This window comes from Stigmatopora argus, chromosome 3 (genome assembly GCF_051989625.1).
Source record: "Stigmatopora argus isolate UIUO_Sarg chromosome 3, RoL_Sarg_1.0, whole genome shotgun sequence".
In the NCBI taxonomy this organism is placed as follows: domain Eukaryota; kingdom Metazoa; phylum Chordata; class Actinopteri; order Syngnathiformes; family Syngnathidae; genus Stigmatopora; species Stigmatopora argus.
In genome coordinates this window covers 3060168-3085204 of record NC_135389.1, presented here as the reverse complement: position 1 = coordinate 3085204, position 25037 = coordinate 3060168, and the positions used below count along the sequence as shown (strand labels likewise).

Genomic DNA, 25037 nt, shown 5'->3' with positions numbered 1-25037 from the left:
GCTGCTCATAAGAACATCAAGGGCACTGTCTTTCTGGTCGCAACTCCCTCGTGTAATGTCTCTCTGGTCGCAACTCCATCGTGCAATGTCTCTACAAGCACTGGGAGGAGCGTTGAATTTTTTCAGTGTCTTTTTTGCCGTTAGTCAGTGCGAATGGCGTATATACTACTCGTTGGCAAGTGGTCGTGTGTTATCCTATTGTGAGGACATTTGTGTGCATCATTTTCAGAATATTTTGAAGGGAATACAAAAGCAAACAACCATCAATAGATTGCATCTGAAAGGTCAGGGTGGTGGCGGGGCACAATGAGCCATGAGAAGAAAGGTATCAAAATTTAAAACAAAATTAGATTTAAGTTTTGTGTAAGGTTAGATTAAAGTTATTTTTGAGTGTGTCTGCATCGTAATCCAAGTTCATTTAAATGTTTTTGTTATGTTAGGAGCACGTTGCCGTGCAAAAAATCCCCTCCCCCCTCTGTCCATCTCTCTCTCCCCTCCACAAAATCTGTCTAATTTTAGTACTATTAAACACATTTTAGTACTATTAAACCACTAGTTATTTGTTATTTTGTTAATAGATGGTGAATTAGAACAAATTAAAATGTTTTTCCAATCCAATATCCTGTTTTGGGTGTTTTCTCAGAGGGTTGGAACGAATTAATTTGATTTAGTTCATTTCTATGGGAAACGTTCATTTGAGTTGCGAGTAAATCGACCTACGAGCTCAGTCCCGGAACGAATTAAGCTCGTATCTCGAGGTACCACTATACTTATTTATTTTTTTGACCACTAATTTATCTATTACTATTTCGTGATTATTTATTATCATTACTATTTAGTGATTATTTCTCATTACAATATATTGGTTTCTATGTGTTTGCCTGTTTGTTGTTGCGTCCATAGACTCAGCGAGTGATGCAACTAAGCTGAACGTCTCCAAAATCGTGGCACCATCCTGGACACCAATCTTGGAATTCTGACGGAACAAGCCCGCTCCGTTCTGCCAGTGGCGGTCCGTGCATTTTCTCGTAGCACCTTCAACAAATCAATCCAACCCTCAAAAACTATTTTATGGCTATAAAACCTCTACTGCAGCTACAGCTGCGACATATAAAAAATAATCAATAAATCAGTGCACAAAATGGGGTAAAATCCACTTCCTAGCACCATTTAATGATTAAATACAAACATTGGAGCTTTTCAGACATTACAACTGGGCCAGGGGGGTGATTTTCCCGGGAAAAGACAGCGATGAACATCAATGGCGTACCGGCAAACATTGCCCGAAAATGGGGTAAAATCCAGCCGAAATCAGCATTTATTAATGAAATACAAATACTGGAGCATTTTAGACATCAGAACCGGGCCCGGAGTACCATTTCCCTGGGAAAAAGACAGTGATGAATGTCGATACGTCCATATACGTCCATTCGCGAAACGGCAAAAATTGCACTAAAATTGGGTAAAATCCACTTCCTAGCAGCAATTATTGATTAAATACAAATACTGGAGCTTTTGAGACATTACAGCCGGGCCAGGGGGTTGATTTCCCCGGGGAAAGACAGCCGTGGACGTCAATGGCGAAACGGCAAAAATGCTCTAAAATGGGGTAAAATCCACTTCCTAGCAGCGTTTAGTGATTAAATACAAACACTGGAGCTTTTCAGATGTCAGAACCGGGCCCACAGTTGAAATATTATTTAGGAATATAGCCATATTTTACTCACCAAAAATCCTTTATAACTGTACACAATATCCATCCTCCTTTCTTCCTTCCTTCTTTTTTATCGCCATCGAAGCTAATGCTGAAAGTCGAGCCTGTCCTGTTGTATTTCTGGCATAGTCCGTCTTGAAAATGTCTTTAAATCAACACAACAATATATTTGCTTGTGCAGCTCGCTACAGATACAGTTTGGTAGCTCTGGCTAATCACTAGCCAATCATAGTTGGTGAAAGCAATGACGTATCCCTACGCCTGCGACAAGGCATTTAGGTGTTGCCAACTCGAAATCTGATTGGTTAAAGCAACAGTCTTATCGATGCTTGTTTAATGCAGCGGAGCCTGCAGAACTGATTGTGAAGACCTTGAGGCAGAATTCTGACCCTGGCATCAAATAATGGCTGAAATGTGATTGGTTAAATGCTTCAATATGAAAACACATCTGGAAGCAATGCAACCAGGGGGGAAAGCATTGAAAGGAAGCTAACAGACAATTGGGAATTATTTAATAAGCATTGATGGACAAAATATAACATATGATTCCGATATTTCTTAGGCCAGCAGAGAAGGGCTTGAAGGCCCTGACGGCCTGCCACTGCGTTCTGCTGACCTCACTTGAACTATTTATTTATTTCTTATTATTGATTATTTAATGATTACTTATCTCTATTATATATTGATTGTGTCTGCTTGTTTGTTGTTGTGTCCATAGACTGAGCGAGTGGTGCGACTTGGCGCTGAACGTCGCCAAAACCAACCAAGGAACTCATCCTGGACTTCAGACGGAACAAGTGCACTTCACTCTTTTGACCTCACTTGGACTACTTATTTATTGTTTTATTTGTCCATCTCCTGGTATTTGTGCACTATGTGGTGAAATCTTTAAATCTCATTATACTTGTATAATGACAATAAAAGCATTCAATTCAATTCATCGGGAAGCCAATGTGTCTGTCCTCCACCTGCCACCATTTCTCCACCTGCCCACCTGCTGATTTCCTCCCTATTTGTCTTCGGAAAAAACAGTTCGATCTCCGTGTCCTTCCGCCGACACACACTTATATCTGTTTCTAGACTCAGATTTTTCAGAATGTGTGGACGACCTGAATCTGATTGACATTTTGGACTCTGACCCTGATTATGATTTCCTGCCCCCCGTTTTGTCCTTGGTTTACACATAAACACCACTATCAGCAACCCATTCCCAGGTCCAATTAAGGCAGGACAAGGTAGCCTGCGTACCTCCAGTGTGTTTCCCAGACGAGGTAACCTGTGTTCCTGCAGTGTGTTTCCTGGGTGAGGGAGCCAGAGACAGTCCAGGGCGATGCAGGATGAGGCAGCCTGCGTCCCTGAAGCGTGTTTCCCAGACGAGGTAGCCTGCAACTCTCCAGTGTGTTTGCCGGGTGTGGAAGCAGCCGTCGCCCTTCTAGAGTCTGTCCAGTGTAAGGCAGCAGCCGATGTCGCCCCTCCCGAGTCTTTCCCGGGAAGGCAACAACCGTCGTTGTCCCACTTGAGTTCATCTTGGGTGAGCCGTCTCCTCGTGCCCTGCAATCGGCTGGCCACCAATTCAGGGTGTCCCCCTTCTCCGGCCAAAAGTAAATTGGGATATGCTCCAGCACCCCCTGCGACTCTTGTGTGGATAAAGGTGTTCAAAAAATGAATAAATGAATGAAGATTATGACTCCGAATTCAGTCCACTTGATTTGGTATTTAATATCTGTAGATCAATTTTGTGCAAGTCAATCTAAGCAATTTTTGGTCAGGTTTGATGACGAAAAATCAGAAAAAATATTTTTTGTGGTTTAGTATTTTTTATAAAAAGAAAATAAACATTTTCTCTAAAATTAGCAATAAAACAATATCACCACTAACCAGTATTTTACAGCACATTTAATCTCTATTTTAAGATTTTAAGTCTTTATTATACAATTTAACCAGTTTAGATGATTGATGGACGTTTGCTAAAAAACCCTGTTAAATTAAAATAGAGGCATATCGATTTCTGTCCACCTTTCCCATATTTGATTCATAAACCAAAATGAGCTGAATTTTGGTCCAAAAGAGGAAGGGCAAGTCAAACTGTTTGGTGGAAATTTAATGCTGGTTGATGCCAGTCAGGTTAAGTAGGGATTTACTGTACAATTAATCAACTGTCTATTGTCTGTTAATGGCTTAGTGGGGAAAAGCATATTGCAGATTTATGGGTCTCTTCAGAGGGCATTAATCAATTATATGCATACATCATCAGAACAAACAAACACAAACCATGAATCTACAGTAAAAGGCAGCTCTCAAATCCAGCTTCACCTAGTTCTATCAAACAGCAGCAACTTTAACCTCATCAATGTTGACTACTATTTATTTATTCATTTTCTGCACTGCTTGTCCTTCTCAAGTTGGTGGGTGCTGGAGCCTATGCAATCTGATTTAGGGTGTAGAGCAGACTACACCCTAGATTGGTCCCCGGTCAATTGCAGGGCACACAAAGAGAGATAAAACCATGTACGCTCCAAATTACAGGGCCATTGAGTGGGAATCAAACCAACACTGCCCACACCAAAGTCAGGGGAAAGAACCATTACCCCAGGGGTCGGGAACCTTTTTGACGAAGAGAGCCATAAACAATTCATATTTTCTAATTTTATTCCTTGAGAGCCATACTCCGAATTTAAAAGTCAAAATACATGTAAATGGGTGTCTTTTATTTTAGTAATTTCACCACTTTTCAAGTGGAAAAAAAAGAATACTTTTGACAACATTCTTATGCAGTTGCTAATCAATGAGAGTATGCATTCTAGCAGAGTCTAATGCAGGGGTCCCCAAACTTTTTCCTGTGAGGGCCACATGACCTTTCCCTTCTCTGATGGGGGGCCGGTGTCAGTTTGTAACAGAAAAAGTGTGACGATCGTAGGGGAGCTTAAATTTTTTTATTGTTTTCCAGAAAGCCACACATAACCAAATAACCCTTTCCAGGTTCTTTACAGAAAAAAAGTCAGGAAACAAATAATAACACTATTAATGAAATAAATAATAACTAAATAACCCTCTGAGTTCTTCACAGAAAAAAACAGGAAATAAATAACAGTATTTATGAAATAAATAATAACTAAATAACTCTCTCTGGGTTCTTCATAGAAAAAAAAGCCATGGAACATTAACTTTCTGTTGTGCCATGCACAATCTTAACAGATAAAAGTTCAGCTCAGTTGTCAGAGCAGAATCTCTCTCACGTCAACACTTTGTAGCACAGTGCTTGCTGGTGAATTAGGCAGTGGACTCGTAGCAGGGCGGTGAGACCCTTTTTTTCCAACTCCTGGTTCATGCGTCCCATTAGACCGCGAGTTTCGCCCACCATGCTAGGAGCCCCGTCAGTCGTGATGCTAGCTAGCTTTGACCAGTCCAGGTCCAACTTCTCCATGGTTTGGCACACTTTGTCAAAAATATCCTCTCCCGTTGTAGTCCCTTTGAGACTTTGGAGGGCTGCCAGATCCTCGCATATCTCAAAGTTTGCACTAACTCCACGAATAAAAATGAGCAGTTGCGCTGTGTCTTGCACGTCCGTGCTTTCATCCAGTGCTAATGAAAAAAAGTCAAATTCTTTCGTCTTCTGCTGCAGCTGGTCATATACATTACTCCCGATTTCTTCAACGCGTCTGGTGATTGTACTCGCCGACAGACTTAAGGCATTAAATGCATCTTTCTTCTCGGGACACACCTCCTCCGCGACAGCATCCATACATTTCTTAACAAACTCTCCGTCAGTGAAAGGCTTACCACTGCTTGCTATCAGTTTAGCAACTCGAAAGCTGGCCCGAACGGATGCCTGGTTCAGCTGAGCTTGGCGTACAAATGTATTCTGCTGAGATAGTAGTTCACTTTTTCGCTTTGAGTTTGTCTGCTCCTATTTGGCCTTGCAAGCTATCGTACTTGTCTTTGTGACGGGATTCAGTGTCGGCGAAGATTGTATTCTTTGAATACCGCCACTGTCTCTTGACAGATGAGACAAACAGCCTTTTCTTTGCATTGAACAAAAAATAATCGTTTGTCCACTCCAGGTTAAATACCCTGCATTCTGAAACAATGTTTCACTTACCTAACTTTTTCGCCATTATTCCGTTCTCTCTTTGACAGGGCGGGGCCTAGGATTTTTTTTTTGGGAAAATTTTTTTTTCGGTAATTATTATTATTTTTTCCAAATAGGAAATAAATCCGATAGCATCTCTGGTATTGTTCAGAGGGCCGGGCCAAATGTGCTGACGGGCCGTAGTTTGGTGACCCCTGGTCTGATGCAAAAAAATAAGACTAAAGCAGCACTGGACGTAGTATCTCAGTTCTGTCACCAGCGGGTTCCATATTTTAGCTCACAGGTTAGCGAAGAGCCAGATGCACCCATCGAAAGAGCTACCTGTGGCTCCCGAGCCAGAGGTTGCCTACCCCTGCATTACCCCATCAGCTAGCTGAGTAAATACCAATGCATTAAATTAATCCTTCTAGTAAATAAGTTTACTCATATTGGCATTCCTGACCAGTGACCGAATGAGGACAATCAGTCATACATACTCGCTAACACTAAGTGGAAACTGAACCCTCACAGCTTGCATGGGATTCCAGAGAATAAACCATTTCCTTGTCAGTAGTTTTAAGTAGTCCTTAGAAACACCATCATAGTATTGTAAAACAATTACCAGTTTTACAAATTGGGTGCTAATAAAGCCAGGAAATGTCAAATACATTTAAACTGTAAAACCTGACAGTGATCTCTTTTTCAATATCACCTGGGGAGGCAGTGAAGGTGTTAATATATGTAATTCAGAGTTCACAAGTTAACTAAAACCAATAAATTATTTCATGGTTTTACATTTGTTGAAAACAGATGAAATATTGGATCAGCGAAATTAGGACTTTCAGTTCCAAAAAAGAATGACTTCATTGATACACATAATTATATCATTTCATATACACTTATTTGTATTACTTTTTTTGCTCCAGAAATTCTTGATATATTCTGTGGTACAGAAATCAAATTCTCTCAATTGTGACATGTATCAATGTTACACTTGTATGCGATGGTTGATTTCTCTTAGTCAAACCATTTCTCTTTGCTTCATAGACCATGTTTACACTGTGTTATCAGTGTGATCATCTTGCAGAAGAAATGTTAATCGCAGTATCATTCCCGAGAGGAGTAACGCTTTTCCCTTACTTCACAAACAATTAATAGACAGACATATGGCATCAATTTGGATGTGCTCCCTTTGGTATGTCTCATTACCCCCTGACCCCCACCCACACACAGACCCACCCATTCAAATACATATGAACGTGTCTGTATTCACCCACATGCTGCACACACACTGGGACAGGAGTAGGTTTCACGTTGAATTAATTAATTCAATTTGAATTGTAATTTATATTCATTCTCCCTAAAACATATATTGTATTTAATCCCAGTAGATACTAGTGAATAACTGTTTCCCAAAATTACTCATTAATATCAATTTTAATAACATCGATTATTATCTACCTGAAACTGCAGGTATTACAAACATGAATTTTTTATTTATATATATATATATTATATATATACATATATATATATACATACATATATATATATATATATATATATATATATATATATATATATATATATATATACTTGGAAATAATTTGAAAATCACATTGTATGATTTTTCAAGAATTTATTTCCCAATTAGAATGGAAAATAAGTATTTGGTCACCTACAAACAAGAAAAGTTTCTGGCTGTCAAACAGGTTTAACTTCTTCTAACGAGATCTAACAACGTCTCCATGCGTTATCTGTATTAATAGCATCTGTTTTAACTCATTATTGGTATAAAAGACACCTGTACAAAACCTCAGTCTCTCACACTCCATACTCCACTATGGCCATGACCAAAGAGTTGTCGAAGGACACCAGGGACAAAATTCTAGACCTGCACCAGGCTGGAAAGACTGAATCTGCAATAGGTAAAACGCTTGGTGTAAAGAAATAAACTGTGGGAGTAATTATTAGGAAATGGAAGACATACAAGACCACTGATAATCTCCCTCGATCTGGTACACGGTCGATTGGTCGCCGGTCTTTTGGTCGCCGATCTTTTGGTCGCTGGTCTTTTGGTCGCCCGGAAGGTAAGTGATAATTACCATTTAAATCGTTGCTCAAATACCCTAAATACAAACTGTGAATTACTATTTAGTCATACTTAATGCCCTGTGAATTATTAGGCTAAAGAGAAGCTCCAAATTTCCCGGACTTGTAGTGTTTTTTGTTTGAGAACTTGCTAAGACCCTGACGGACGCAGCTTCTTAAAGGGACAGCGCATGTACATACGAACTCATACACACACGTCGGCTCAGTGAAACTGCTCATGGCCATAGTTGGCTTTTATTGATGCGTAGACTGTGTTGTTTTACCTTGTTTTGTAGCCGGTCTTTTGGTCGTCGATCTTTTGGTCGCCCGTTGTCGCGGTCGGGGCGACCAAAAGATCGCGACCAAAAGACGGCGACTAAAAGACGGCGACCAAAAGCCCGGCGACCAATCGACCGCACACACTCGATCTGGGGCTCCATGCAAGATCTCACCCCATGGCGTAAAAATGATAACAAGAACGGTGAGCAAAAATCCCAGAACCACACAGGGGGACCTAGTGAATGACCTACAGAGAGCTGGGACCACAGTAACAAATGTTACTATCAGTAACACAATGTGCTGCCAGGGACTTAAATCCTGCACTGCTAGACGTGTCCCCCTGCTGAAGCCAGTACACATCCAGGTCTGTGGTTCACTAGAGAGCATTTGGATGATCCAGAAGAGGACTGGGAGAACGTATTATGGTCAGATGAAACCAAAATACTTGACCAAATACTTATTTTCCACCATGATTTGCAAATAAATTCTTTAAAAATCAAAATGTGATTTTCTGTTTTTTTTCCACATTCTGTCTCTCATGGTTGAGATTTACCCATGTTGATAATTGCAGCCCTCTCTAATCTTTTCAAGTAGGAGAACTTGCACAATTGGTGGTTGACTAAATACTTATTTGGCCCACATGTTCCCCCATGTCTTCCAGGTCAGGTTTGATTTTGTTATTTATTGCTAAGTCCTTGTTATTTTCTTGAATTCCCTACTCAAGCCCACTCGACTATTGCCTGTTTCCCTGCATTTGGGTCCCACTCGACATTACACGCTCAACGTTGCCAAAGACATAACACCGGGTCTGGGTATGATTGTATGTGCAATTGGTTGTTTGACTCATTTGTGCCCTGCGATTGGCTTGCAATCCCTTCAAGATGTCCCTCACGTACTTCCCAGTCTTTTGCTTGCCTCTCAGAAAAATGGTGAAAGACAGGGGACTTTCACTGAACTCAGCTCCGAAGAAAAAAAGTGGTGGACAGTGTATGGAAATAGAGCTTTCTGAGCGGACTGGATGACCAGGAGCCTCAGGGAGGGTGGATTATTTTTCAGAAATGCGAGCCCTTGGGGACATTATGGTGCACCTCGTTGCCTTAATCCGCAAAATAGAGGTCTCTCAGTGGCAAAAATGGCTGGACACCGTGGACGTTGAGTTTGCATTGAAGTCTGGGCAGCAGGCTGACACCGTTGCTCTTATCTGAAAACAGAGCTCTCTGGCGGGTTACACGGGTGGACGACACGGAAGAGCAAAGTGGAAGTTTAATTGACGCTAAAACAATGACGGCAATAAACTTTCAATATCACTCACAGTTTGAAACAGTGTCCCAGACATTGATGACAACATGGTCATAGACATGAAATATGGCAATTGCCTTGACAGTGTCATGTCGTTGTACAAAAGCATATTTGTAACAAAAAGGAAACGGTGGTCATAACTCCCCGTCAACATCTTTCTTGTGCGTCGAAAACCTCTCGCAAAAGCTCCTCCTGGAAACCTCCCCTACAGTGCCTCCTGAAGATTTCATCGATGATCCAATGCATCTCAAATCTGATCAATTTTAAAAGCCATTTTTGTGATTTTAGAAAAGTTTAGATATTTGAGCTACCACACAAAAATGGTGTCTCACGTTTTCCCCTAAAACTGAGGTAAACCCATCATTTAGCAACGGTTGGTAATGATAACGTTAACTAAAAATGGAAAAGGGAACTATTTTCTGATGAGATGAGATGCTTCTTTTTGGTTGAATTTGTGGTTTTGGGGTCAAATAATACATTTTGGGGCCTTTAAAAGTCTGAATTGTCTAAAAAAATATGATACTTAATAATGAAGGAATAGACATGTAAATAGACACATCTTCACTGCAGACAGCTTAAACCTCTTGTCCGCCAATAAGAAAGGAAACATGAATCAGATGATTTTCATCATTGAACTCAGAGACCCAAAGCAGGAATTAGTAAATGTTTTTTCAGTCAGTCGACCTGTCAGTTAATCAGTCAAACTACATTTCACACAACAACACATTCTAAAACTTAATTAATACACATTTAAAACCTCAATTCATGACACATAATTTCTTTACTTAACACACATAACCTTTGAAATGATGATTGCTCAATAAATTCAAAGGAAGCAACAATAATATCAAGAAACTCACTGTTTCGCATCATGGAGGCAACTCCCGTCTCCCAGCTTGTTTGACTTCTGTAATCTGACCAGACAGATAACATTTTATTACATCTATTTGGTTATTGTTACGAACAACATTTGCATTGTCATTTAATTGGTATTGTCAAATGTCAAAACACTCAGTTTCATCAATTTTGATCAGATAGTTGTTCGAAAACAAGGAGGACACCAAAGAAATCCGCTGAAAGGGTAGTTTTTTATTTCAATAAAACTCTTTTCTAATGTGTGCACTGTTCTAAACTCAAGATTATTTTACTTATTGAAATGTTAGCGCACCAGTGATTGTTCAATATTTGACTAACAATGTACTTTACAGGAAAAGGTGCAAGCCTTTTTATTTACATTTGCGGTCATAGGTTTTTGTATTATATATCTACAAATGCATCCATTTGTCTAGTGATTCCAATTTATTCTGCACTGTAACATAAGCATAAAAAATAATTTGGCAGAAAATTAATCATTCAAATGTGAAGTGTTTGTTCATCTATCTGTGCAATTGACGTGTATAGTAATTAACATGGTATATCTACTCCTTTTTATGGTTCTTAATTGATTATTATTCATTCATGTTTCCATTCCGTTTATCCTCACAAGGGTCGCGGGGGCACTAGAGCCTGTTTCAGGCGACTGTGGGCAGTAGGCAGGGGGCACCCTTAATTGGGTGTCAACCATTTCCAGTGCACAAGGAGACTTACAACCATTCACACTCACGGTCATAGCAAGGGACAATTAGAAGTGTTCAATCAGCCTAGTATGCATGTTTTGGGGGTGTGGGAGGAAGCCAGAGTACCCTGAGAAAACCCATGCAGGCATGGGGAGAACATGCTCTAGAAAAGAAGGTCAGGGCCCCCCTGAGATTAACCCCTCTGATCTCAGTCCTTTGAGGTGGACATGCTTACCATGTGATCGTTATTATTAACATTATATTATTATGATTATGTGTAACTGTAAAAATAATGACTAAAATGGTACAAAAGACTAAGTAAATGGAATGCACTGGAACGAGTAAATGGCTGCATCTTTTTGGTTCCTTGAAATGGCAACTGGTTCATGTAATAATAATAATAATAACAATATAATAGCAATAATAATAATAATCATATTAATAATAATAATAATAATAATAACAATAATAATAATAATAATAATAATAATAATAATAATAATAATAATAACAATAATAATATAAAATATAGTAATAACAACTAGGGCAATAAAATCTGAATTACTGACAAAAAAAATACAATTTGTGTGTACGTGTGCGCACGAGCGCGCGCGTGTGTTATAGTCCAGATATTATGTTAGTTATACTGAAAGAGACTGTCTATTTGATGTGACATGTTACAGGTCATTGGTGTAATAATAATAATATAATAATCGGACATAGGCTTTGTCATCATCCTTGACTCGACAAAAGCCTAATTGTCATCATACCCAGCAATTGCGTCCATAATGCATCCAAGCAAGTCCTTTCGCTTGCATTAAGAAAGCTATTCTTTTGCTCTAAGGCGCTTGCGGTTAACGAAGTGCAAATGAACGTGAATCGGCTCCATACATCGACGAACAGCAGTGCGCACGCAAACCGACAGCGAACACCTTGTCCCCGATGCACAGCACGTTCTACAGCCGTGGCTGCTTTTGTGTGTTCGAAGAATTTCGGTGTCTTTTGCCTCGTTAGTTGCAGTTCGGGAAAAACAGTGGGACAAAACCGCAGCAGGGAGCCTAGTTTCACTAGTAGAGCTGACATAAAAGAGTTGTGTTGAACACACTTGTCAAATACAAACGTCAGTGAGCCGCTTTTAGTTTTAGACAAGTGAGTTGATCGACATATAAAGCATTTAAAAAATCATAAGAATGATCCCGGGCTCTGACCCAAGTGGTGTGGAAAAGATCGCAATGTAATTATATAAATGCAAATCATATATATAATAAAAGTGACATTAAACTGAAGGTTTAGCCATCATGCAGCCTCATCTCATCAGCACAATAATACTCTAACTATTGCAGTTCCATTGAATGAAATATATTTTACAACATTTGTTACACAACCCAAGCCTAATTAATAGGGAATTATAATAATTTAATTAATTTGAGCAAGGCCTGATTATTTTAAATTCAGTCCAGATAGATGCAACAAGTGCCTGTGTTTAATATTAACATGCTTGTCTGGCGGTTCAAAAAATATGACGGCTTAGATCTTTTGTTATGTTTTGTTGAGGGAGTTGTTCAAATGTCAAAAATGCTATGTATGGGTCATTGTATAAAAGCTTTTTTCCCAAAAATAAAAACAATGTAGGAAAAAGGAAGGCAATAGACGCAGGTGAAATTAGAAAACATTTATTTAAGACAAAACTAAAAATTAAATCCGTGTTAGTTTTTTTTCTGGCGCATATGGCCCGCGCGCATTTAGGCGGGTTTGTGCGCGTTCTTTATGAAAAGACTTGGGCGCAATTTACTCTGAAGACTAAAAGCAAGATTTTTCACATGCACCCATAAAGTAAAATGAAGAATATCCGACCAAAGTTTATCTAAATATAATAATAATAACAATTATAGTTATCACCTCATTATTGATTGGTTAAAAGTGCCATCAATAACGTAAACAATTTCAAAATAATTGATTAACAAATTTCAAAAGATTGTGAAGTTTTAATAATATAAGAAACTCAGTCTTGGTTTGCATCATGCACGTTTTTGTTCAGTAGAATTGATTGTAAACACAACTGTATGGTACTCTTTGACTTGTTGGTACAATGCCTTTATAATTTTATACACGTATTCACTTGTAAATAGCAAAGACTTTCTCTGCGAATTGTTTGATTGGTTTTCTTTATTTGTGATACAATTAAGAAAGGTCTCACCATTCTTTAAAAAAAAGAAAGAAAAAAGTCGCCACCATGAGAAAGATAGGCAGGCCTAAATGTGTTTGTGTGCAGTTATCACTTAATGAATTTCTCTCGTGTCATTTCTTATTGTCTTCGTTCTCCATGAACATTAAGCAGAACTTTCAAGTCCAGTCTATGACAGGTGCATGTTGCCGTGATGATTAAAGAAGAAATGAGAAGCAAATTAAATCTTTAGTGGACCTACCTTTTTGTGGCATTCTGCTAGAATTTTGCTCCGCTTAGTTTAGCAACAGGTCCTTCTTCTTATTGTTCCCTGTAATTAATTTCTCTGTGACTGAAGAGACAAATGCAAAGACCGAAAGAAATATGAAGGGAGGTAGGGACCGTAGTTGGTATAGTGGGAGGGTAACGAAGGAGCAAGTGGCAGAGAGGTGAGCGCTCGCCAGGAGGGGGAGGGAACATTTAAACCTCAGTGGTGAAATCATTCATCCCGTTTTGCGTATTAAGAGAAACGAGAGAGTGAGAGGATCTGTTGCTCTCTCTTTCTGACAAATATATATATATATATATATATATATATATATATATATATATATATATATATATATATATATATATATATATATATATATATACACATACATACATATATATACACACAAATAAGTAATATAGAAATATATGAGTCACATCCTGTTAAGGTAAATACTAAAATATTGCCTAATCTAAGATATTATTACTATCAACGGAGATCCCGGTGGTCTCGAGATGTCCTCGGGGATATTGTAGGTTCGTTGGTAATCTGTTGTGATGGTTATATCGCATCTCCTCACTTAAATTTGCCAATGACACCACTGTGGTCGGACTCATCTCAGGAGGGGATGAGTCGGCCTACAGAGATGAGGTCAACAAACTGTCTTTACTAGCCAGATTAGCCTTATCATCCAGGTCCAATCGTGCAGTGAATAATGGCGTTTTGTATGGTCTACTAAATAGGATTTCCCTATGTTGTTGTCCTGTTGAACTCGTTATGTAGGCAGTGATTTCATAACGAGATATGGAACCTTTTGTCCATCCAGCCAACTATTTTGTTAACTCAATTTGGGTGCCATTATCACTATAAATCAATGGTTCTTTGGAATTTCAAATTGTGCACTGATATGCCGAGCACATGTTAAGCATGCTCTGCAACCAATTTAACCCTATAAGTTGTGTAGTGGCACCGTACCGAGGCCACCATCCTCCCTGTTGAGACATAGGACTTCCCATGACCCAAGCTAGCTTTGTTAAAAGCAGCTCACCCAAGTAAGCTGAGGTACCAATTTGTTTTTTGTTTTTGTTTTTGCCTCAGTGTTCCCAAATATCCCATTCTGCAGAGCAGAATATTTGTTTCTCCACCTAAAGTTTCAAATGTGGAGTACCGCTGCTGCATTCTCGTCAAAAATGTCATTTGGCGAAATTATTTTTCTTTCTTTTTGTTTTTGTTTTTGTCCTAATCTGCCGCTGCCATCCCCAAAAGGCTTATTGGCGATTTCAGAAATCAATTTCAAATTTCCAAATCCTTTTCCACCTCGATATTTGATTGATAGATTATATCTTGGTGGCCAGCCAATCAAAAACACAAAAAGACAGACAATCATCCACGCTCACACTCAATCGGGAGAATTGAGAGTGTTCAACCACTCTAGCATCCATAATTTTGGTTTGTGGGAGTAAACTGGAGTACCCGGAGAAAACCCACGAATTCTCGAGGACACCAGAAATACTCCACACTCTGGAAGGTCTGGATCTACCCCGCTTTCATTAGTAGATCATCGAACCGCAAGGTTGATGCGTTAATCACTAGTCTTTCAATTTGGGTCGTTAACGGTCCAGTGGTGTGCCGTCAAGGCCTTCAAGGCCTTCTCTGTTGGCCTAAGAAATATCTGAATCACAGACTGATGTTAATTATATTTCGCCCATGAATACTTATTAAATAATTCCAAATTGTCTGTCAGCTCCCTTTCATTGCACTGCTTCCAGATGTGTGTTTTCATATTGAAGCATTTAACCAATCACATTTCAGCCATTATTTGTTGCCAGGATCACGGTCTTTGCAATCAGTTCTGCAGGCTCTGCTGCATTAAACAAGCATCGATAATACTGTTGCTTCAACCAATCAGAATTCGATTTGGTGACACCAAGGCCTTCTCGTAGGCGTAGGGATACGTCATTTCCTTCTTGCAGGTGTAGGGATGTCATCGCTTTCACCAACTATGATTGGCTAGAGATAGCATGGGCTAGCCAGAGCTACCAAGCTGCAGTAGAGGTTTCATAGCCATAAAATAGTTTTTGAGGGTTGGATTGATTCCGATAGAAGGCGCTACTAGAAATTTCACGGACCGCCACTGCGTTTACCCATACATCAGTGGGCCGTAAATTTTCATCACAGGTGTAAACCACCATCCCCAGTGGAGCTTTTTGGTAGTTCACCCACTTTTGCTGCCCTATCAGCAATAATCATTCCAGAAGGAAATAGGTAATTAATGTATTATATTCGCGTGCCACACATCTACAAATTGAAATTTGTTTTGGAAGTTCAATTGCCGCCCTTTGTCGCTCTAGTCAGTCAGCATGAGCGACCACCGTGCAAGTGGCTGTGATTAACTATCTGTTTGCCAATAGTGCAATAACGGAAAGTTGTGACACATTGAAACACACACACACACCCACACAAGTATATCAACCGTTTGTAAAAAAATTACTTCCATGTTTTGCATTAAATTATACAACTCCGTTAACGCTATCAGTTTAGTTGTTTGTACGCAGAATTGAGGTGGCAATAGTTCTGTCTCCAAAGTTGTTTTGGTAGCCATTAATATATCTTGTATTCCGTTTGAGTTTTGCCCATTCCATTTATTCCTTGACAACCCATCTACTTAAAGCATCACTCAAAGGTTGATATTTTATAATTTGGAGGTGCTATTTTTGAACATAACTCCAGCACTTGTTTCATACCATAAAAGGCCCCACCAGATTTTGGGCATCCAGTGCCAAAAAGAGCCTATTTCCAAATTTCCCTCAAATTTGTTTTAGATATGGGATTCCCATTCCCCAAATATTCCAGAATTCATGCGCCAACGCATTTTGTCAAACCCAAAATGACAAACATAATCTGTTTCTTAGCCAGATTTTGGAACTTGGAGAATTGTTCCATTTCCCACTTATCTAAGCTTGTTCTTGCCAATCGTTATCAAGCAACGTCATTTGGTTGTATCAATAGATCAATGCTTATCCAATCCGTAACATCCTAATAGTCATCAACATGACCCATGCCAAAGCATATTTCACCCGCTCAGGACAAACAGGGAATGTCTTTTGTGCACTTAAAAACATTCCATGTTTCTTCAGTCCTAGGGAAACTATGCCTATCATAAACCAATTATTTTATCTAAACCAGCCAGGTACAATTTACCTGATAATTTGGACAAATGCCATGAATTTTTTCATGCCATTTCTGCATTGTTAATTTCATGTCTGATATCATTAACAACCATGCCACCACAGTGTCGTAAAAGGTCCTCAGCAGTGTCCTCTACACTCCAAAGGACCGTAGTCTACTCAGTAGGTAGAGGCGGCTCTGGCTCCTCTTAGAATTGCATTGGATTGGATAACTTTATTCATCCCGTATTCGGGAAATTTCATTGTGCCAGTAGCAAGAAAAGGCATAGATATAAGTTAGACAGTACAAAAAAAGCAAAGTGCAAAGTACAAAGCAAATCAAAGTAAATGGGATCATTAAGAATCACCAAATCAAATCATTAAGACAGAAAAGCAGCAAAAACAGAAAACAAGCAAGAGTGTACGGAGCTACCGCCACTGGCTTCCACTTGAACGGCGCCATTTTGATTGCGGTAGCAAAAACAGCTACAGACTCAAAAGACGTAAAGTTGGACAAAAACTGGAACCACACACAGTAAGTCTTCCACAAGATGGGGAACTTCTGTAGACTGTGACCAAGGTAGAGAATATGCAGAGTCACTCTTCCAAGCTTATCCACACAGTTCCTCAGTAGTCTGGAGCTGAAGACAACAGTAGCAGAGTAGAACCCCTCGACTCCATTGCTGGTAAGCGCCGACAGCTCTTCCATCTTATCCCACCATGGAATGGTTGGTCAGAAGCGTTGCTTCTTCTTCCGGCACTTTTGTCCAGCTCCGAATTTCCAGCGGGATTGAGGTGTTGCTCCTTCTGCTGCGTATTGTAACAACTAGTCCCATGTGTGTGACAGCGTAGGCATGGCTGATGGTTCCAAAAAAGAAGTGGCAGAAAGAAGCCAGGCTAACATATATAAGAAAGTTGTAAAAACATTAAAGTAAAAAGTATAAAGTACAAAGTAAAGTAAAAAGGAATGTATTAAGAAATATTAAAATGTAATAAAAAAAATATAGAAAGGCTGTAAAACACGAAAAACAAATAAGAGTGGACAGAGCTACTGCCACATGCTGCCACGTGACGGTGCCATCTTGGGAAAAAATCTATGCAGAACCCAATTTGACACACTTTTCTGAAATTTTCTGTCCCCATCCTGACTATCTTGAACACCATTTGACACAGTTTTCTCACATTTTCTGTCTCCATCCAGACTATCCTGAACTCGCAAAATTTCAAAATTGAAGAGAATGGGAGGAGGAGGCACAAAAAAGCATAGAAGAAACAGCAATAGAAAAAGATTAAAAACTTGGTAAGTGTACAATACCAAGGGTGCTAATATTGAATTGAATGCTTTTATTGTCATTATACAAGTATAATTAGATTTAAAGCTTTCACCATGTAGTACACAAATAACAACAAACATACAAATAAATAATTGATAAATAAGAAATAAGCATTCCAAGTGACGTCAGCAGAACGGAGCGGGCTTGTTTTGTCTGAAGTCCAGGATGAGTTCCATATTTTTGGAGACGTTCAGCCAAGTCGCACCACTCGCTGAGTCTATGGATGCAATAACAAACAAGCAAACACAGAAAATCAATATATAGTAATGATAAATAAATAATGACTAAATAATCAATAAATTAGAAATAAATACATAAGTAGTCCAAGTGAGGTCAGCAGAACAGAGCGGGCTTGTTCTGTCTGATGACCAATATGAGTTCCATGGTTTTGGAGACGTTCAGTGCCAAGTTGTTGAGTGCACGACTCCCTGAGTCTATGGACGCAACAACAAACAAACAAACAAACAAACTCATAGATAATCAATATATAGTAATGACAAATAAATAACCACTAAATAGTAATAGATAAATAAGTAGTCAACAAAGTTAAGTTATTATTAAGTTGAATTGAATAATATTCAAGAAATCAAAGCGGTTTCCTCTCATTAGTTTTTTTTCTCACTGTCAGTGATCATGCACATGACAAATTCAATATAAAATGAGGGGCATTTAAATCAAGGCTGGCAGGGGTTGCTGGATCCTATCCCAGCTGAGAGGGGCAACAACGTGAATCAGTGGCCAGCCAATCTCACAAGGAGATGGACAACCATTCACACACACTCATACCTAATGGCAATTTAAAGTGTCCAATCAGTCTTTCATGCATGTTTTTTTAGAATGTGGGAGGAAACCGGAGTACCTGGAGAAACATGCAAACTCCACAAAGGTGGACAGACCTGTATTTGAATCCAGGACCCAGAGCTGTGCGGCCGACGCGCCAATATATATATATATATATATATATATATATATATATATATATATATATATATATATATATATATATATATATATATATATATATATATATATATATATATATATATATATATATATATATATATATATATATATATATATATATATATATATATATATATATATATATCTCTTAAAATTCATGTTGTATTTATATATAATAACATATATACTGTACAGACAGAGTTCTCTGGGTACTTTGCTTTCCACTACAAGAAAAAAGCAGCAACTTTGTTACGGGGGCCACTTTTGACATTGGAAAACCCATCCCATTCTGACGAAGTGGCCGTGCCAGCTTTGGTTGAGACTGACCGTGTTTCGGTAAATGAAAATGATTACAGGACTTTGTTTTCTAAATAAAGTGGCTTCCAAAATTCGCTGCATCTTGGTTAAATGAGGTTTGATTAGTACGGTGGATCGCAAGTCTCAGTCTATAAAAATGTGAGTCTTTAAATACTATATACATTCATAAACCCTCCTTTATCTAACCTGATGAATTTATTTACATCCATCTGGTTACAGATTCAAAGAAATACACCATGAAAACTAAAGTAACACAACAAGTTTTCAATAAACTTGACAAATCAAAAGACAATTGACAATGAAATTAACATGTACACAACTAAACTAACAGAACTAATCTGGTTGGCTGAAAGAAAGAAGGAAGATCCTGCAGTTTCTGATCAGAATGTAGCTTTTTGGGGGGATAAAGGGATAGAAAATATACTCTTACTTTTCCACCAATATTTAATCAACAATATATCAAGGTATATGGTGTGTTTTTTCCTCACAGGAGAAAATAAAGGACTGTGTGTAAATCACTGATCAAGTCAACACCACCCTATTTGTCCCCCAGCCTGGCAAATTAGCTGACCCACTTGTGGATAATATTGAAGATGTTGTAGTAAGTGGAGTCACCCAGAAGTTGTTATTATTTCTCTATCTTTCCCTTTGCCATTTTTCTGTCTTTTTTGAAAATTACTCAACTGCCACCCTTTATGGATAAAAAAACTGTCTTTGAACAGTTCCTGCTAGAATGTAGTTTGTTTCGGGAGGGGCTTAGTGGCTGCAAAGGAACAAAATCTAAGATGTAAGTTCTTACTGTAATCATGGTTTATCTGGATACTTCTCCTCCACAGGAGAATATACTGAGGTTTGTGTCAAACACTGATGAAACCACTGAAGAAAACAACACAGTAGTTGTTACAGATTATATTATTATACAGAAACGGATCTGAAGAAGGTATCCTGCACGGGTGGCCTGACTTCAAGGAGGACACACTGCTGGCGGTGCGAGACTACTGGCCATTCCGAGATGAATTGAACGTGCAGAATGGAGTGGTATACAGAGGGCAGTGCATCATTATCCCAAAGGCCCTTAGGGCAGAGCTGCTCAAGAGGATACACTCGAGCCATATTGGTGGCGAGACCTGTTACAGACGGGCCAGGGATACCATCTTCTGACCAAGCATGAGAGCTGAAATCAAAGATTTTGTAGCTAACTGTTATGCATGAAATGAGTACGCAAGGGTTCAGCAAAAGGAATCCATGATGTCACATGAGATACCCATGCGTCCGTGGCAGACGGTGAGCATGGACATATACGCATATGCGGGCAAAGACTTTCTCATTCTTGTAGACCACTTCTCGGATTTCTGGGAAATTGACCAGCTGCCTGACCTATCCGCCGACACGCTGATCACACGCTGCAGAGCCCAATTTGCGCATCATGGCCAACCGGACAAGGTGATTACTGACAGTGGCCCCCAATTCGCCTGTGAACAATTCAGAAAGTTTGCTTCGAGCTGGGGTTTTACCTATGTCACGTCGTCGCCCCGCCATCCGAAGTCAAACGGCAAAGCCGAGGCGGCTGTAAAGATAGTCAAATCGCTCTGTAAGCGGGTGAAGGCAGATGGGACAGACGTATGGATGGCCATCCTCCACTGGCACAACACGTCCACAGAGGCGGTAGTCCTGCCCAGCGCTTAATGTCAAAGAGGCTCAAATCCCCTCTACCAGTTGCAGACAGCCTACTGAAACCACATGTGGTGGTCGGAGTGACTGACAAGTTGGTGTGGAAATGGCAGACGGCGAAATCGACTTACAACAGATCCGCCAAAGACCTCCCAGAGCTAAATGTGGGAGATCAGATCAGAATGAAACCGCTTCTGGGTGACCGCACGGGGAGATGGCCATTGTGCCAATGCATTCAGAAGGTTGCTCCTCGCTCATTCGTAGTGGATGTTCACGGCACTCTCTACAGGCGCAACCGCATGGATCTATGAGTGGCAGAGCGCTCAGCGGAAATAATGCCAATAAGGGGGCCAGAACAGCAAAGTCTGGAACAGGGACATGTGACTGGGACATCAGCCCGGGCAGAGACTGCCCATGGCTCAGGCCATGGGGAATCGCACCGTGCGGAAAGCCCAGGCGCCCCAAGCAGTCTGGCTCCTCGCAGCCCGTCTACACCAGCACCAGGACGATGCCAGACACCGGAGAGACGCATTGACTCACCAGGCCAGGCAGTCTACATACGTTGTGGCCGCCTCTCACGGCCACCGCCTAAACTGAACTGGTGATCGTAGAAGAGAATGTATGAAAGCATGGTTCGACTAGGGTGTAGGCTGCACGCTGCCCTTACTAAGCCTAGACCCACACATACATAGACAATGACAGCACACACAGGAAGAAATAGCACAAGAGACTTTCGGTTTGTTGTTCGATTGTTGGAAAAAAAGAGGGGAAAAAATGTCATTTTGTTAGTACAAGGGTTAATGTCAGCATAATACAATAATATTTTATGTTCAGAACAATATGTCATGGTGGGCAGCAATGTTTAATGTGAATAAAAGGTGACTTTAAAGTTACAGAACAGTAATCTAAAGGGAGGAAGATGTTAGATTATAGTAAATGATTATAGTGAATATTGAGCAGTTAGCGACCTCTAGTGGTTCATTATTGTAGCACGTTCTCAGTTCTACCCATAATGCTATGTGCTGTCGTGCTTCCATTCATTCAATAAAGTCACGATCTGAAACAGTAGTCCCACAGCCTGATGATGTAATTTTGGCTGGCCCAGAGGGGGAATGGTTAGCGCGTTGGCCTCTGAGTTCTGGGGTTGCGTGGGTGTTCTCCGGGGACTCTGGTTTCCTCCCACATCCTAAAACATGCAGGAGTGGCTGGTTGAACTAAATTGTCCTTATGTATGAGTGTGAGCATGAATGGTTGTCCATCTTCCTTGTTTCCTCCGATTAACTGGCCTCCATTTAAGGGTGTCACCCACCTGGGGCCAGTAGTTGGCTGCGATAGTCTCCAGCACCCCCTGCAACCCTTATGAGGATAAGTGGTTCAGAAATGAATGAATTAATGAACATAAAGCTGTCCATCTTATGAAATATCAAGCGAAGTACAAATGCAAATTGATTAATATACAGTTTTCCCTTGATTATCACGACTTAACTTATCGCAAATTCACTTTTTATTTATACTATTAATTATTTGTCAAAATTATTATTATTTTTTAATGCTCATAAAAATGTGAAAAACCACACTGAAACTCGCAAGCGGAAGCCTATCTCCTGTCTTTCGCTTGGTACTAGGACTCAGCACTGGAGAAAAAAAAAGGATAGTTATAATAGGGGTGAGCCTACTTTGCGATTTTTCGATTATAGAAGCCATGTCTGGTCTACATTAACCACGATATTCGAGGGATTTCTTTGGGAGAGTTGATCTTGAGTTTAGCAGTCAAGACAGGCTAACTTACAACTTATCACACTTATAAACATCCACAAGTGATAGCCTCATAGGCATCTATTTACAGTACTCAGCACGGTAACCATCACCTATTACGCCAGCAAATGGGTGGTGTAGGTGGGTTTATATATATATATATATATATATATATATATATATATATATATATATATATATATATATATATATGTATATGTATGTATATATATGTATATATATATATGTATATATATATATATATATATATACATATATATACATATATATACATATATATACATATACATATATATATATATATATATATATATATATATACATATATATATATATATATATATATATATAAATATATATATATATATATATATATGTATATATACCCAAGAGCAACAGTGAAAACAATTATTTTTAAGTATAAAGTGCATGGCACTGTTTTGTCACTGCCACGATCAGAAAGAAAACGCAAGCTATCACCTGCTGCTGAGAGAAAATTGGTCAGGAGGTTGAAGATTCAACCGAGAATCACCAAAAAGCAGATCTGCCAAGAAATAGAAGCTGCTGGAACACAGGTGTCAGTGTCCACAGTCAAGTGTGTTTTGCATCTCCATGGACTGAGAGGCTGCCGTGCAAGAAAGAAGCCCTTTCTCCAGAAGTGGCACCTTAAGGCTCGACTGAAGTTTGCTGCTGATCACATGGACAAAGATAAGAACTTCTGGAGGAAAGTTCTGTGGTCAGATGAAACAAAAATCGAGCTGTTTGGCCACAATGCCCAGCAATATGTTTGGAGGAGAAAAGGTGAGGCCTTTAACCCCAAGTACACCATGCCTACCGTCAAGTGGTGGTAGTATTATGCTGTGGGGCTGTTTCGCTGCCAATGGAACTGGTGCTTTACAGAGAGTAAATGGGATAATGAAGAAGGAGGATTACCTTCAAATTCTTCAAGATAACCTAACGTCATCAGTATGAAGATTGGGTCTTGGGCGCAGTTGGGTGTTCCCACAGGACAATGACCCCAAACACATCAACAGTGGTAATGGAATGGCTAAATCAGGCTAGAATTAAGGATATCCAATGGCCTTCCCAAAGTCCTGACTTAAACCCCATTGAGAACTTGTGGACAATGCTGAAGAAACATGTCCATGTCAGAAAGCCATCAAATTTAAATGAACTGCACCAATTCTGTCAGGAGGAGTGGTCAAAGATTCAACCAGAAGCGTGTGGATGGCTACCAAAAGCAACTCATTGAAGTGAAAATGGCCATGTATGTATATTTTTGACCCAGCAGATTTGATCACTTTTTTTCTCTTCACCCATTATAAAGTCATAAAAGAACCAAACTTCATGAATGTTTTTTTGTGTGACAAAGAAGTACTTTGAAGTATTTTCACGCCTATTTGGCGCATCGTTTCTTACGCTGCAGTGTCAGTAACTAGTGCTATTTCTATATTTTAGACACACAAAGCACGCACCATTTCATTAGACGCATATATATTATATATTTCATATGGATTAAGATCGAAACGCAATAGCGCTGGCTACCGGAAGCATCTTATTTCCGGGTTCCGGTGCGCAGTGACTGCTGGGAAATATAGTTCTTGGGCACTAAACCCACACGCTAAAAACATGCTTTAAAAAGGCAACGGAAGCAAAACTGAGTTCAGTAGGGCTTTATTTGGACATTTTACAATTTACTCAAGTCATCATCACCTTCAAATCCCTCCAACTCCTCATCTTCTGTGTCAGAATTAAACGTTTGCCCGAACGAGCCTTCCAAATAGCCGTGTCCCCCCTCTCTTCATTTTCAGAGTCACCATAATTTCCATGTGGCTCCTTAGAAATTATGCCGGCTTTGGCAAAAGCTTGAACAACCGTGCAAGCAGACACGTTCGCCCAGGCGGCAATGATCCATTGACAAATCGTAGCGTAAGAAGCCCGGCGCTGCCTGACACTTTTCATGAAGCTGTGTTCGCCAGCGATCATCCACTGCTCCCACGCCGCTCGTAACTTTGATTTGTAAGCCCGGTTGATGCCGATGTCCAGCGGCTGTAATTCTTTGGTCAAGCCTCCGGGAATGACGGCAAGCTCTGAGTTCATTTTCATGATCTGGTTTTTAACCGTTGCTGTGAGATGAGCACGCATGGAGTCGCAAATCAAAACAGACGGCGAGCTGTGAAAAAATCCATCTGGTCGCTTGACATAAATGTCACGTAACCATTCTCGCATTTTCTCCTCATCCATCCAGCCCTTTGGATTCACCTTCACGATGATGCCGGCTGGAAACTTTTCTTTAGGCAGAGTCTTTCGCTTGAAGATCACCATTGGTGGTAGCTTCTGCCCATTAGCATGGCAAGCGAGAACA

At 39.8% G+C, this 25037-nt stretch overlaps 1 protein-coding gene across 2 annotated transcripts in view; it reads right to left on the bottom strand.

Moving 5' to 3' along the window:
• LOC144071686 (paired box protein Pax-6-like) overlaps window positions 1–13597 on the bottom strand; it is a 49317-nt gene extending 35720 nt beyond the window's left edge. For both annotated transcript variants that reach the window (XM_077597002.1, XM_077597003.1), the window contains exons 1-2: window positions 13435–13597; window positions 10313–10366 (exon numbers count right to left, since the gene is read on the bottom strand). In XM_077597002.1, the coding sequence (XP_077453128.1) occupies window positions 10313–10366; window positions 13435–13447 (67 nt within the window). In that variant the 5' untranslated portion in view covers window positions 13448–13597. The remainder of the gene's footprint in view (window positions 1–10312; window positions 10367–13434) is intronic.
• Window positions 13598–25037: the final 11440 nt, after the last annotated feature.